This window comes from Asterias rubens, chromosome 2 (genome assembly GCF_902459465.1).
Source record: "Asterias rubens chromosome 2, eAstRub1.3, whole genome shotgun sequence".
NCBI lineage: Eukaryota > Metazoa > Echinodermata > Asteroidea > Forcipulatida > Asteriidae > Asterias > Asterias rubens.
This window is the reverse complement of record NC_047063.1, coordinates 4,643,332-4,659,011: the sequence shown is the minus strand read 5'-3', so window position 1 is coordinate 4,659,011 and position 15,680 is coordinate 4,643,332. Positions and strand designations below refer to the sequence as shown.

The following is a 15,680-nucleotide window of genomic DNA, read 5'->3' as shown; positions in this document are numbered from 1 at the left end:
TTTCGTTGTTTTATTTGTACACATACAATGACCTTCAGTCTCTGCACTATTTTGAAGACGGTTGCTTTATAGGATCAGTCGTTGGAAGGAAAAAAAACAAGACAAATCAATGTAAGTTGTTCCCAATCCAACCATCAAATGCCATGGTTTTTATGAGATAATATGTCAAACTTACCACGGTGTGTACAGTAGTAATGCATGGTTTGCAGATGAGAGGAGAGCACTATCTCCACCCAGCTTTTCCTCATGACCACCGCTTCTTCACAGCATCTATACATTTCAGTTAAAGTCCCCTGAAGAAAAAACACACCAAAAATGACAAGTGATCTTTCCTGAAATTCATTTTAAATATATTCATTCGATAAGGACATTGAGTGTACATTAGATTAAACATAACTTTTAATTTGTAAGAAAACAGTAACTTTGAACACCCTTCAAACAGACTACAGTGTCATTTTGAGGCCCGCCTTCATTTGCAGGAGTGTAGCTGTTACAGGTTAGGGCACTTTTTCTTTTCTTTTTTAGATTGATTCATACGTGTCAAATTATGAAAACTATAGATAAATAATAAACAAATATACGAATAATTTAAAGTGGCATTGCCGTTAACAATGTATCGCTCACGTAGAAGTATGCATATAACTTCTTTTTTGATGTAAACGAATAACACATAGTAGCTTTCCCATTATAAAATATGTCGCCCAACTGTTTAAAGGCACTGTACACCTTTGGTAACTGTCAAGAGCGGTATTCTCACTTAGTGTATCTCAACATATAAGTATATAAGTCTGTGAAAGTGTTTACTCAATTGGTAATAGAAGTTGTAAAGTGTAATAATAGAAAAACACCCGGTGTTTTCAGATGTCTAACTAAAGGGTTAAGGCGTGAAGACTTTTGATAGTTGGGTGAAAAATTACAATTTTTCTAAAAAATACGTTACTTCAGAGAGGGCGATTTCTCACAATGTTTTGTACCAAGTATAAGTTTTTATGCTAACAATTATTATGAGTGGTATAACCAATAGTGTCCAGTGTCTTTGAACTTCCCTTTCGGTGTACACGAAATGCACATTTCCATTGCAGAGAAAAATCAGGAGTTGTTACCAACCGCTCGAGGCAAATCCATACACCCTAATCGAAGGATTCCAAAATATCAATTATCAACCATTGCGAGCAATAACTCTTAAGATGTCGATGGGAGGTTTCGCGTTGTGTGCCCGGGGGAAGTTCTAGAGCGATCGTGACACATTCACGCAGATGTTTAACTGCATGTTACTTTTGACTGAACACGATGACAGGCACAGAATTTTAAACGTGTTTGGGGAAATGTGCTGAGTTTTTATTTTGTATAATTTTATACCCTTTTCTAAATCTTTTGATTGACAATCGGCAAAAGGTGCATCTGTCGCATTATCTGGAAAATCGACGGCTGAAATTGTGAGCTTTTAAGAAACTGTCAATCGAAAAAGAGTTTTCTTCTTGTGCGAAGAAAAGGTATCTCGAGGTTGTAGTACTTCAATAATTTGCTTAATTATGAAATAGAAGTGAACGAACTCACGTTTGAGGGTACCACTATATGTAGAACTTGTTTCGTGCAGAGTTAGAATGGGGATATCTGAAGAGATGCGAGTCTCAGCATTTTACTTTTTAATCTTAAAAACGAACACTATTCCCTAAAATACTTCATTGGAACATAATATGTCTTTTTTTGCTGACAATGTTTCGAACATGAATTAGAATCGTCAAAGAGATCGTGAGGAAAAAAACGTCTGAAATATTTTCGGCTGTAACTGTCCTAAGTATAAAGATGGTAAGGTATACCAAATCAAACCGGTAACCCATAACAAAATAAGACAATAATTGGCAAGGGACTACAGTTGGAAAGTGGGCACACAACCAAACCAATGGGAGCTGTTGCCAAACAACTCAAGATCAAACAGGGACAATGGGAGACGTTCAGAACGCTTGGTGACAGCAGACCTACCAGGTAAAATCCATTGTTCTCGGTAATGTGCGCATGCTCAGAACTACGTAAACAATGGAAATTTGTCTGGTAAGTCTGCCGCCACCTAGCTGTAGCACCTCAAACTCTCACATAGGATGTTCACGCTTACAGGTAGCCTGAACGTCTGACGTCATTCTTCGAGGCTCGTGAATAACGCCAGAGACCGGCCAAAAACCGGCGTGTGGTGTGGACGACCGATAGTAAGCTTTCCATATCTGTGTTTTGATTGGCCAACCGAGGTGACCTCAGACCAATCAAAACAAACCCAGCTACGGTAGATTTCAGTCACTGCATTTATCCAATGGTATCATTATACCCAATAGAATCACTGGATCTGGATAGCTGGTACCTGTCTTTATCCTTGCGGATAAAGACAGGGGCCCAGTCTAGCTTACAGGTACTTTTAACAATGGAACAATGCTACCCATAACGTTGTCTTTGTTATAGTGGTACCCACAGAGGATTTCTTCAGAAAGGGGATTAATAAAACAACAATTACACTGTACAAATGTATTAGTCAAAACAACACTAATTAGTCGTACGAGACATGATTTTGATGTAAGTTAGTCAAAATCATGTCTCGTACGACTAATTAGTGTTGTTTTACTGCCTTAAAAAACTGTAGCGTTCGAATATGGTGTGCATCAAAAGAACGGTGCGTATGCGTGTGGGGGGGCTACCCATTAAAACCGAGGACTTACAAATAGGTTTCGAGATATTTCAAAAGCGAGGACGTCCCCTTGTCGTAGATATTGCTATAAACAAACTACATTGCAAACAAAACGAGGCCGTCGATTTAACGGGAAGAAACAACATAAAGATTTATAAGTCAGTGAATAACAACAATCAACGCCACTGAAAGTATTGGTGTCACTTCATGGGAAACAACAGTTATCCTTTAAACACAATGCGATGAATCTACAAACATTATACCAAACCATTGTTTTGGGTTAGGCTGTGTGCGCCCATGCGCTGTAGCAGAATGAGGAAAATAATCAAGGTTACAAACCGAATGAGCGTAAAAGGAGAAAAACAGGTCAGTTTCATCTGAATAAGATATCCTAAAAACGCAAACAGAGAAAGCGAACGCCCTGTGGGTGTCTCTTATACTCTCAGTGCGCCGACCCGAGTCTGCGAAAGGTGAAAGTTGTGGCAGTGAAGATTAGTTATTCTTTTAGTACAGAGGGAGTCAACAATGTCAACAATAATGTGTTACTGTTATCACATTTTGGTATCGTTACAGATTCCCCAGGTGAGCTACGCCTCCACGAGCCCCGAACTGAGCGATAAATCACGGTATGATTACTTCCTACGGGTCGTGCCACCGGACACCTACCAGGCCCAGGCCATGCTCGACATCGTCACGGCCCTGGGCTGGAAGTACGTTTCCACGGTGGCATCGGCGGGCAATTATGGAGAGGATGGGATCAGCGCCTTCAGGAATCTTACACGATTCAGTAACGGTTTGTTGTTTTTCTTTTTTTGTAGCCGGTTTTTTGTTTTGTCTGTTGTCCTGTCGTCGTCGTCCTATTCGATTGAGTCTGTGCAAATTGTTGTATGGTCTGTCTAAGGGTCTGGATACATTTTGAAGAACACAAAGTCCACAAAATTTACATTAAACAATCGAAAAGCTTCCCTTAAAATATTACTTGCTAAAGTGCTGCAGTTTTTGATTAACGAGTAAACAACATTCACGAAAGTTATTTTCGCAACGGTACGGTCAGAAATAGTTTTTAAGCATGCACAACGGACTAACGCGACTCTTAGTGGGAAAACTTTCATCTGTGATTTTCCATTTTGTTTCCCCTCAAAATCTTGTCGAAAAAAGAAGCTGAAACTTCCACAAGTAAATTATTTTACAACCTTAATTAACAGTGAGTAGTGTTTAATTTCAGGGCCAGAAACTTGATCTATAAAGGGAACCAAACCCTTTAAATGGAATTCCCGAATAATTGTAAAGTTTGCCCTACTTAAGTTCAATTTTGGCAAGACATTCTGTGTTTAAACCCTATAAATTGCGAATATTTTCGCAAACAAATTGATTGCACGTGAAAAGATCAATGAAGTATGGTTAAAGTCACCTAGAAAAAAATATAAATAAATTGAAAATAAGAGCATATGCCTGATATTAAAAATTAAACAATTTTGTTGGAGTAATTGTTTGTCATAATTTATATGTTTGAAAAATGTCTAAAGTTGTTTTGTGGGGTGACTCCGCCTATCCCCTTTTGTGACGTCCATCGAGGTAGACTTTGCCTCGATCGAACATCGACCCTCCTCGAATTTACAAGTACATGTAAGTCCAAGTCGTGAGTTTGTTCGTTTCGGGAAAAAACGGGATTTTCTTATTTTTTCGGACAATGCCGACCAGGTATATTGCTGCTGCAGGATGCAGCAAAACAACTAAAGATGGGTCGGTTTGCATCTGTTTCGTGCAGATCCCAAGTAAAGGCGGTTGTGGGCCACGTAAGTCAGACTAACAAGAGCAAAGTGAGTACGAGGTATGAGATAGCAAACTCGCTGCAAAAGAAATATAGTCGGGTTGTCTTGCGACACACAAAGATAAATTAAACGCTAAATGTCATTGCAAAATGGCTTACTTCTGGGTTTCGGCTGCCATAGTAAATGCTTGTACAGATCATAGACTTGCTCCGCATGCTTTTTAGAGCAGACGTTGATACGATCGACTCGTACGCTCCTAACTCACACACCATTCAAGCGACCCGTGTAAGCAATGATCACGGGTTCGGGAGAACACATTTGTTAACAGAAACAAAAACCAAAGTAATAAGAAGACCATCGAGAACAAATTTGTTAACAGAAACAAAAACCAAAGTAATAAGAAGACCATCGAGTTTTGCGTCTTTAAGACAAACTAGAAAGGTTTATCTTATTATGAATACTATTATCTTATGTGGTTTTGTTCTTATAAAATTATCTGTGTGAGTAAATCTTCCAGCCTGCTGATCCTCTTCGTATGATGCGAAAGGGTTTTTGTCACTTTGCATTTTGCTATTACCGCGTTAGCCACTCCACTTCAATATCGATGTGTTATCGTGAAATTAACCACACAAAAAACAAAAGGATTTGTGCTTGATTGATCTATTTAAAGCACATCATCGTAGTAGTCACCCAAACAGAGCCGGTTCGCCGTGAGTGGGTTTTTTTTTCACATGAGTAGCTTCGATGTCGGCAAACATTGTCCAGTAGAGTCTAAAGAGCTAGTGTAAATACTATTTGTAAATACATACTTAGTATCAGTCCTGTGTGCAGAGTGCCATAGGCTTTTGACTCTGAAGAGGGTTAAACACGGAGAGTGTTTTCAAAGCTCGTTCGGGCCTCTTGGGGTGTGAAATATGAACACTCTAAACGCTAGCCGATAATTGCTTGGCTTTGACAGTTGATTGATCTCGGCAGTGAAGCGAGGCTGAGAAAATGCACTGAAACGTCATCGATAACTTATTGCCATAGTATGATGTATTTTTAAGCTTTTCAATAATGAAACAAAAACTGGGGCGTCGGGATTAACTCAAGCATTAAATTGGAGCTGTTTTGTGGCGGGCTCGCGCTCATAAAGTTATTTATTTAAAGCGCGCTATACCGTTGGGTTTGACCTTGTGGATATTTTCCTTTTTTTATTTGCGAGTGTCAGTTCTCAAGTTTGGAAAGATGAGTGCAGTGCTGTTTGACTGTGAAACGTTCCCAGGCAAGATTGATGAAAGTGCCTCTGTATTTTACACTGGACGCGGCACGCACGGCTACCCGCAGGCAACAAGACGGGGGCCAATACACTTTTTCCCGCTCAACGTCTAGCTTTAGCGTTTGTAATTTTTTTAATGGTTGGCTGATTTTCAACGTTGGCTTTTGCTTCGGTTTATGAAGTATGTTGTTTGTCTGTTGGTGTTTGTTTGGATGTGGGTATAAGCATTACATAAACGAATTATAACCTGAGATCATAAGAGGAAGAAAAAAAAGATTGTCCTTATCTTAATTAAAGTACTCCTGGACACTATTGGTAATTGTCAAAGACCAGTCTTCAGAGTTGGTGTATCTCAAATATGCATAAAATAACACTGACCTGAGAAAATTTGAACTCAATACGTCGTCGAAGTTGCGAGATAATGATGGAAGAAAAAACACCTTTGTCACACGAAGTTGTGTGCGTTGAAGATGCTTGATTTCGAGACCTCAAAATAATTATGTGGTCTCAAAATCAAATTCGTGGAAAAAATCACATACCTTGTCTTGATTCAAGAGATCGTGTAGAAGTTTAATACAGAATGTTTTAACCATACATAAATTAGTTGTGCTCTGACTAAAACAAAAAAGCTTTGTACCGTATATTGATTCAATATTTACTTAGAAGAGTAACCATAACTGGCTTAGTTGTTCTCACTACTACAAAGCTATTGAAAATACCCAGTAGAAGTTGTGTTTCCAACTACACAACACCTCTCTATATTATTTAGTGTTTCAGACGAAGCTTTCTAAATAAGGGAATCAATATGTTTCAACACTTTTTACTGGTCATAAACAGAGGTTTATACACACCCACGTGACGCGCTCTCCACCAATAGGAATAGCGAAACTGTCATAGGTATTTATGAATACCGTATATTGACTCAAGATATCAAATGTCTGTGCTTCACCCTACCCCAACCAACATCATTCAAAGGGGACAAGCTGGTCAAAAGCAAATTCGCCCCTGTTAAAGGCAGTGGACACCATTGGTAATTGTCAAAGACTAGCCTTCACAGTTGGTGTATCTCAACATATGCATAAAATAACAAACCTGTGAAAATTTGAGCTCAATCGGTCGTCGAAGTTGCGAGATAATAATGAAAGAAAAAACACCCTTGTCACACGAAGTTGTGTGCGTTTAGATGGTTGATTTCTAGATTTAAAGTTCTAAATCTGAGGTCTCGAAATCAAATTTGTTGAAAATTACTTCTTTCTCCAAAACTGTGGCACTTCAGAGGGAACCGTTTCTCACAATGTTTAATACCATCAACCTCTCCCCCACTACTCGTCACCAAGAAAGGTTTTATGCTAATAATTATTTTGAGTAATTACCAATAGTGTCCACTGCCTTTAACAAAAATGCACTTCCGCTAGTAATGCAATGCCCAAGTACCTCATCAGCATACAAGAAGCCGTGACCAACTATACGCCAGACTCAAGCACCATGTAATTTACTTAAAGACGGTAAACACGTCAACCAAAGTATGTTTTACCAACCACGCTCCTCTAAAGTGAAAAGAGATTATACACAAACTTAGCTCTCCAAAAATGGCCTAGATTGTTTAGTTGCAAAAACATCCTTATGTCCTTAATGTTGCGACCCTATCCCCGGTCCTTTTCCAAAATAATATGACAGCATCTGAGGAAGACTGTGCTACAGATCGAAACGTCGTCAGGCGATTAACAAATTATTGCAAGGCCAAAAGAGTATAATGATTTCTAAAAGCACCGGTTCTGACATTTAGGGTTGACATTTATCTTGACTAGAAACCATACCAGTTAGAGGTATGTCCTGACATAATTATCAAATACACTTCCTTGGCTTGTCATTCCTTTAATGAAGCCAAACGTGTTCTATTCTTCATTCGGCAGAGTTAAACATAAAGAGTTCCCCTCACGTCCGGTTTAAATACATTCATGTACGTATCCACTTACACCACACTCCAACCTCATTCATTGTGCATTCGAAAGCCCATTTAAGCTTTTTCCAAAGTCCTTCAGCGTGCATTAATGATTGCCCACTGGGGAGGGGGGGCATATGGAATTAATTCACAAGCTTCTTCTTCTTCGTCTTCTTCTTCTTCTTCTTCTCCAATTACATTCTCCATTAAACATAATTACAGAATGAGTTGAAATATGGATATGATGCTCGTTGTAGGATGAAGCGGCACCCTGACCGCGTTTGTAGATACTGTGAAAGCTTACATCATTGACTCAATTTCAGAGACCTGCTTATTAAAAGCTGAAAACATTGCTTATCAATGTTGTCTGCTAAGCACCAATGAGCAGGATACCAGTCACAATTTGCATGGTGACATGGTATTGTGGCCGGTCAACCTTATTTTTGTAAGAATAAGATTGCGAATTTACGCTCACTGTCTAACAAACTTATAAACTTTGCACGGTGGAAAAACGATAAAGTAAGGTTTGCGGTAACACCATGCAACGATAATCTCTAAATGAGTTGGGGTGGTTTTGTAAAGAACCGTATAGGTTTCAAAATCGACGTTTCGATCAGTATGCTCAGATCGTCTTATGGAGAATAGTGTACTAACTGCCGAATTACGTCATTATGCAAGCAGCGTTCATTCATTACATCCTCTTGCCATTTTGTCTAATTTACACGAAACTGAAATATCTCCTTCCTTGTACAAATCAAGACAAATTATGTGCAGCGTACAGCGACGACGTTAATACGGATAGAACGAACTAATCAAAAAATCCAATCGCACACGACAAACACACGCAAACACCACCACAACCCCATGGTTGGAATCCGATCATTGGCTCTGATTCCAAATATACATCTGACTGACGTAGGACCCAATCACTGTTATTAATGATGGCCGGAGCTTCAGACGATGATGTGCGCCCGGGAAAAAACGCCGCGCTGACCGGCGACGCAGTTGCTGATTACCAGCCCAAGGCCGATTGGTGATCGTATACCAATCCACCTTTTGGACGGTCGGACGCCTTTAATTGGCTCGGAATTTAAACCTCTTATAGCAGATTACATTGATACTTTGAGCCTGAGAGTGACCGATAATCATATCGATATCATAATAGATTTATAGCTTATATGTTTTTAGATTTGGAGAAATAGAGCAGTCCACCCGATTATTAGTATACGATATTTTCCAGAGTTTAATTATTTATATGACGTATGCAGATGCATGTCCCGAGAAATACACTTGGCCGATTACATTCTTGATAATTTGAGCCTCAAAGAATCCAATATTCATATCAATATCATAATAGATTAAAAAAATACGCAGTTGATGTTGGTGTATTTTTTATCCTAAGATAATAAATACAGCAGTCCCTGATAAGTATTTCCAGAGTTGAATTAGTTAATTGACGTATACAGGGCCCAGATTCATAGAGCTGCTTACCCAAAAAGTGTCTAAGCAAAACAAAATTATGCTTAACAAAAAAAAATGTTACCAGCCAAACTAACATGACAGATGTATAATTTGTAAGTGGTATCCTGCTCACGTCTGCATCACGTCTGCTTTGCAGACAATATTGTTAAGCATTGTTTTCTGCTAAAAAGCAGCTCTTTGATGTACATGCATGTCCATAAGTATACGATATGTCCCAGAGGTGCAATAGTTATGTGGAGTAAGCAGTTGCATGTCTTAACCAATCATCAAAGTTATCATTTAGAATTAACCTTCAAATTATAATTTGCTCCAACAGACACAGGCCTGTGTTTGGCGCCCTCTGAAGTCATACCACGTGACGCCAACAAGGAATTCTTCGACAAACTGGTGGTTTACCTTTTGAACACCGAGCACGCACGTGGCGTGGTGACCTTTGCGTCGGAGACGGACATGAGGTCGCTGTTCGCGGCCGTCAGGAGGGCGAACCGAAGCGATCACTTCATATGGATCGGCAGTGATGACTGGGGAACTAAGCCCAACCCCGTGGAGGGGCAGGAGACTGTGGCCGAGGGAGCCATCACACTACTACCGGCCCGAATACCGGACAAAGGTAATCGTAAAAGGGACAATACAGTACTGTCAAAACAACACAATATACCTTTATCACACTGTCACAATCTTGGTCATGTTCACTGTTTCCAATAACAGTAATGAATGCTAACCCTCATTGGGCATGGCACCAGACTATTATTTAGTCCAGCCTCAGTTTGGTTACACCGAGTTGGAATGGAGTAAAATCAATATGGCCAGACCATTATAAAGGTATATACAAACATGTTTTTATATACCACCATTTCATCAAGATCACAGCGGTTTGTGATGATATACAGCAAAGGAAACATTGGCAACGATGCTACAAAATTTCAAAATAAAATCATAAACAACCAAACAATCAATGTGGGAACAGGTGTGATTTCAGATAAGATGCTTCTTTGAAAATATGAAGTGAATCAGCAGAGCGCAGAGATGGGGGAGACTAATCAAAAATTTAGGGGCGACAAAGGAGAAGGTTTGTCCGGTAGTCGAATGCAACATATTTGTGAAAAATTGTGTTCTCGACAAGACGGTGTGAATCGGTGTGAATTTTTACTTTTCATTTTCAATTTTATAAACAGAAAAAGAGGTAATAAGTAAGTGAAACTGTGAGATAAATTTGAAAGTACGATGAGCGAAGACTTTAAAAAGATAAATGTATATGAGAGGCATTTTTCTAATTACAATATGCATGCCTTTGTACGTAAGGCTACCAAGCTGTTTGTATTATGTTAGTGTTGTACATGTATCTTCAGACTCATTAAAAAAATATATTATCCTTTTACAATCTAGCAATTTGGCATGTTGCCACAAATGGAAGTAGATAAACTAGTACTTATATCAAATGTAGGATACACCTACATCTATAAGAAATTAAAGAAACCGGCCAAACACACAAAGATGGAAAGAAAGCCGACAAGCCATTTTTAAATAACAGGCACACCCTCCATGGGCAGACCACTATCAAAACAACAACACACGAAGAAGCAACGAGTTTCAGGGCTGCTGGAAATAGACGTCTTGAATATCGAACAAGAAAACAATTAGAGAGACGACCCAGACAAAAAGGTTTCAGTGTGAAACAACATTGGAAACTGTTTTTTGCATTTTTTTAATAAATCCTTTTAATATAAATCTAATTTGCATCATCGGGGTTTTTTTTCTTCTTCTTTTTTGTTTGAAGACATGAAAACACACTTAATATTCACTTCCCCATAACTATTCTTTACGTGATTTGAGTCTGCAAGACGTTTTTTTAAGGCCAAACATTATAAAGCTGCTTCAGCAGAAAATACTTCCCTTAAAAAACTTACTTAGTTACAATGAGCAGGAAGACAGTCGCAAAGTCGCAAATTGCATATGTGACCTTATAGTTTAGCTGGTGTTTTGGTAGGCCATACGGCGCAATGTTTAAAATGGCCATGCGCCCAACAGTGGGTGCGTTCGTTTAGCTTCCCTGGGTCAACCCCGGTGTGTAGCGTTTTTCTTTTCCAGGACGAACGTGTGCAGATAATAACCCACGTTCGTCCTGGAAAAAAACCGCCACTCACCGGGGTCGACCCAGGGAAGCTAAACGAACGCACCCGGTGAAGTGTTTGGGCGCCAATAGCTCAAAATTGACTGGCGTTTTTGTGGAGAACTTTTGGAACCGTAATCTTTGTAAAGACCGCAGAGTTCTCTAAGACCCACGGCGATCGGAACTGGATGAGAAGACAAGGCATGGTATTATTATTTGGTTTTGGTTAAAACATTTTTTTACTAAAAAGTAATCTTGATTTATTTGTAGTGAATTATACTCACGAATATGTAATTATAATTTGTTTATAATTTTTGGAATGTCCATTTGTAGGTTTCGATGAATACTTCACTTCGCTGACACCTTCGAACGGCTCCAGTGAAGTCTGGTTCCGAGAGTTCTGGGAGAGGACATTTCATTGCGTCTTTGATGAGACTAAAATAGAGGGGCCGAACAAGAATAAACTTTGCACTGGTACGTGTTGTGTATTTTTTCTCGAAAATCTGGCGTCGGTTTTGGTTTCGTTAAGTTTATGCTTCGTTCGCCTTTCTGCAACCCCAAATGCCAGAAGTGTATAAATTATAGCGTATTGTCTGATATAGTCTACGGAAACCTAAGCGCGGAGCCGATGACGAAACCAGAATTTCGAAAAGACCTGTAGGGTTTGAGACTGGCAAATGGTCAATACAGCAAAACAAAACAAAAACATAACTGTTGGATGGAGCGTTTTGATGATTGTGATTTATGGTTTCCTTTTGGCAATGGTTGCTGCTGTAGTAAACTGCTCGTTTAGTTCATTCCCCGCTTCCGTGCATGATCTTTTCGTTCAGGACGCATCAAAATTGCCACTGTCGTAGTGCTTTTCAATGGGGATTTTTTCTTTCAGTTCTAAATCGACTAAAAAATGAAATCCTTGAAAATAACATCAGGAAAATTGTTGAGGGTGGTAATTAGATGTACAGGAAAAAATGCGTCCAGGCCAATTGTCACGTAACCATAGGCAAACACTAACTTATATATTTCCAGCCTTTGCGACCTATAGAGCTCTTTCTTGATACAGACGCGATGGCTGAAAACCATTCAGTGAACCATTATACATAGCTGGATATTCCGGCTGGCAGTCCATTTACTGCTAAGCGCGGTTCTCAATCACAGCAATAACTGGCAACCATGTCATTTAGTGTGCAATTTCTGAGCCACAGAGGCGCCAATCAAATGCAAATGGCCGTGCTGTGTAATTCTTGGGTTTATAACTGTTATGTTAAATTGGACCCTGTGCGCAGTATTTTTGACCTATTTTCTGTTCTACATTGTATCAATTTTAACTCTATTAATAGAGCAAATTGACTATGCTGTTCTAATAATGGGTGTAATAAAGGGACAATTTCACGGTTGTGGTGGCGCATGGTGCGAAATGGAGGCGTTGTTAATCATGGTCGTAATGGGAAGGTGACTAAACGAATGGCGGTATTTCTCCATAAACTCAGCTTCATGGCTGTCGTAAACAGTAAGTATTTCGCTGCTGTTATATATGTCGGGTGTTTTCGACAGAGCAAAAAGCATCTAATTAAGCACCATAGCTGTGTGGGCGGCCACTAAATGTAGTCGAATCTCCAACTGTATTGTATTTTGCTTTATGTGTTATTGTAAAATGTTATGGGTGTTTTCTATCTGTAATGTAGTTGCTGAATTTTGCATTTTTGTGATGCGCTTTGAGGCCAATTGGGCGCCATACAAATATTAAAGGTATAATTTTTTATTTTTTTATTTACTGAATGTCGCCCGTTTTCAAATATTCCAAACTCTGTACATAATGTGAAGCGCTTTGAGGCCTATGGGCGCCATACAAATAGTAAAGGTTATATATTTGTCTTTGTTTTTATTTACTGAATAACGCCCGTTTCCAAATGTTTCCAAACTATATGTACCTATGTACCTTGATTCGGGTGTGGTCTACATTGGGGTACACAATTGGGACTATATACATTTTGGTATGGGAATCATTTAAATCTGAAGTTAGGTTTAAAAATGTACTACAACATGCTGGGTTTCAGTCTGTGATGGTCATTTGTGAACAATAATGGGGCAAAAGAAATCTCTAATGGTTATCTTTTTCAAAACACATTAACGAACCTATGTGATGAACGAACATCTAGCAGAAGTCTTTTGGGGGCTATATTTTTTGTTTTACGGTCTGTTTAGGAGTGTTTTATACGGTATATGTTTTTGTTTGTTTAGTTGTTTTTTGTTGTTGTCATTGTCGATGCTGTTGTTGTTATGTTGTTGTTTGTCTGTGTGTTTTATAAAGGGGATTTCTCTCTGTGTCTCTCTCGCAAAACTAAGCGATAAAAAAATGTAATCTTATCTTGCAACGAAGTGTAGCTTCAATGAAAGGTTCAAGTATAAATTTACTAAAATAAAAGCCAATGGTGCATCGTGTTTGAAGCAGTGCAGCTTTTTAAGGCAGTGGATATATTGGTAATTACTCAAAATAATTATTAGCATCAAACCTTACTTGGTAACGAGTAATGGGGAGAGGTTGATAGTATAACACATTGTGAGAAACGGCTCCCTCTGAAGTGACGTAGTTTTCGAGAAAGAAGTAATTTTCCACGAATATGATTTCGAGACCTCAAGTTTAGAACCTGAGGTCTCGAAATCAAGTATCTGAAAGCACACAACTTCGTGTGACAAGGGTGTTTCTTCTTTCATTATTATCTCGCAACTTCGACGACCAATTGAGCTCAAATTTTCACAGGTTTGTTATTTTATGCATATGTTGAGATACACCAAGTGAGAAGACTTGTATTTGTCAATTACCAATGGTGTCCAGTGTCTTTAACGGCCGTATGTATTAATCATTCAGTTTTGTGAAAATAAGCAAATTAACTTCGCCAGCCACACCACGCAGCCCAACCATTGTCAGACCGAAAATGAGCAATCAGTTAGCGCACAACTGCACAATCACTCTTCTGTGAGCAAATAATGCTTGCATTATGGTGTTTATTATTATCCCTAATAGTGCAGACGGGCGCAATGTTTGATGCCTATTTATTTAAGAAAGTCATTATGGCGGGGGTATTTTAAGAATGGGTCATCATTTATCACGGAGGACTGCACGCAATGTGTGCCTGCAAAGTACAGTCAATACAGCCATGCTTGGTTAATAATAAGAAAACATATTTAAGCATTAAAGAGAAAGTGTGTGGACTTCTTCGTGAAAGAAAGAGTACAGCTTCAAATTGTAACGAAAATCAGAATCAATGCCACGTGAAATTGAAAGACCTTTTCGTATGACGCGCCCGGATGCTAACTCCCCCTAAGTGGGTAGATCGACTGGTCTGATTTTGAAACGTGGATCTTTCTTTGACTTCAGAGTTCTCAAATTCAAGGACAGGATTTCGTTCAGATGGAAAATATAACAGGAAACGAGAGGAATAACAAAATGAGAAAAGTCCTAAAATGTTCACCATTCAATGCTCTGTCTGGATAATCTTCGATCACCAAAAAATAACGATTCCTTCTTAAAACGGGATAAAATGTGAGTTTGGTCGGTTGAACTACATGTTTGTAAGTGTCATCTATGAGGGTGTGGTTCTTTAAGGTTTCGGATTTAGCCTTTGTGAGAAGATTAAAGACAGGTATCTATTAGGAAAAACCGCAAAGTCTTACTTTTTATGCAAATGGCCATGCACGATTTGGGTCAAAAAATTGATATGAAGTCCAATGGAATATTTTGTACTATTTAGTTGTTGTCTTTACATTACTTGACTTCTATGTGGAGCTTGTTGTACGACGTTTAAATCCAAGATATAAGTATAGTTCAATTCCTCTCGTGAAATGCCAAATTATGTTTATAGTCAATGTACACATTCACAGATGGCATGGCAATGATAATAGTATAAAACATTTGTAAAGCGCCAAATTCCACCTGACTAAGGTGCTCAAAACGCATCACGAGAGGGAATCCTCACACAGTAAAGGAAAATCAGACAAGAACAATTACAGATAGAGACCAATTAAGAATTAACTCCGTTGTAGTGCAGTTTAAAAAAAAACGATTATTATCCAAAGTATTAAGCCCAGCCGATGTTCTACCTTCCGCCAATGTAGTAGTTAACAATCAGGACAGTTTTTTCAGAACTAAGAATTCTCCCGGAAAAAAAACCGAAAAATCAACTCCGCGGTAGTAGAATATAGCAAGAAAGTTCCCTAAAAAAACAACTCTACCTGCAAGTAAATGGTGTTTCCACAAACCAACTTTATAATTACAGACAAGCCAAGTTTATCAGGCCAGTTACAAACTTATCTTAAAAGTATCAACACTAGAAACCCCTCATAAAGCAAGACAGTTCTCTGAGAACAAACTCTACCTGGCAAGTAGATACACACATGGTGTTACCGCAAACCAAATATACATTGGTACTATAAACACTAGAAAT

The 15,680-nt window shown here is 38.8% G+C and overlaps 1 protein-coding gene across 3 annotated transcripts in view; it reads left to right on the top strand.

Moving 5' to 3' along the window:
• Positions 1 to 15,680, top strand: part of LOC117306791 (metabotropic glutamate receptor 4-like) — a 50,231-nt gene that overhangs the window by 27,548 nt on the left and 7,003 nt on the right. For all 3 annotated transcript variants that reach the window (XM_033791301.1, XM_033791303.1, XM_033791302.1), the window contains exons 2-4: positions 3,248 to 3,467; positions 9,445 to 9,738; positions 11,572 to 11,712. In XM_033791301.1, coding sequence (XP_033647192.1) covers positions 3,248 to 3,467; positions 9,445 to 9,738; positions 11,572 to 11,712 — 655 coding nt within the window. The remainder of the gene's footprint in view (positions 1 to 3,247; positions 3,468 to 9,444; positions 9,739 to 11,571; positions 11,713 to 15,680) is intronic.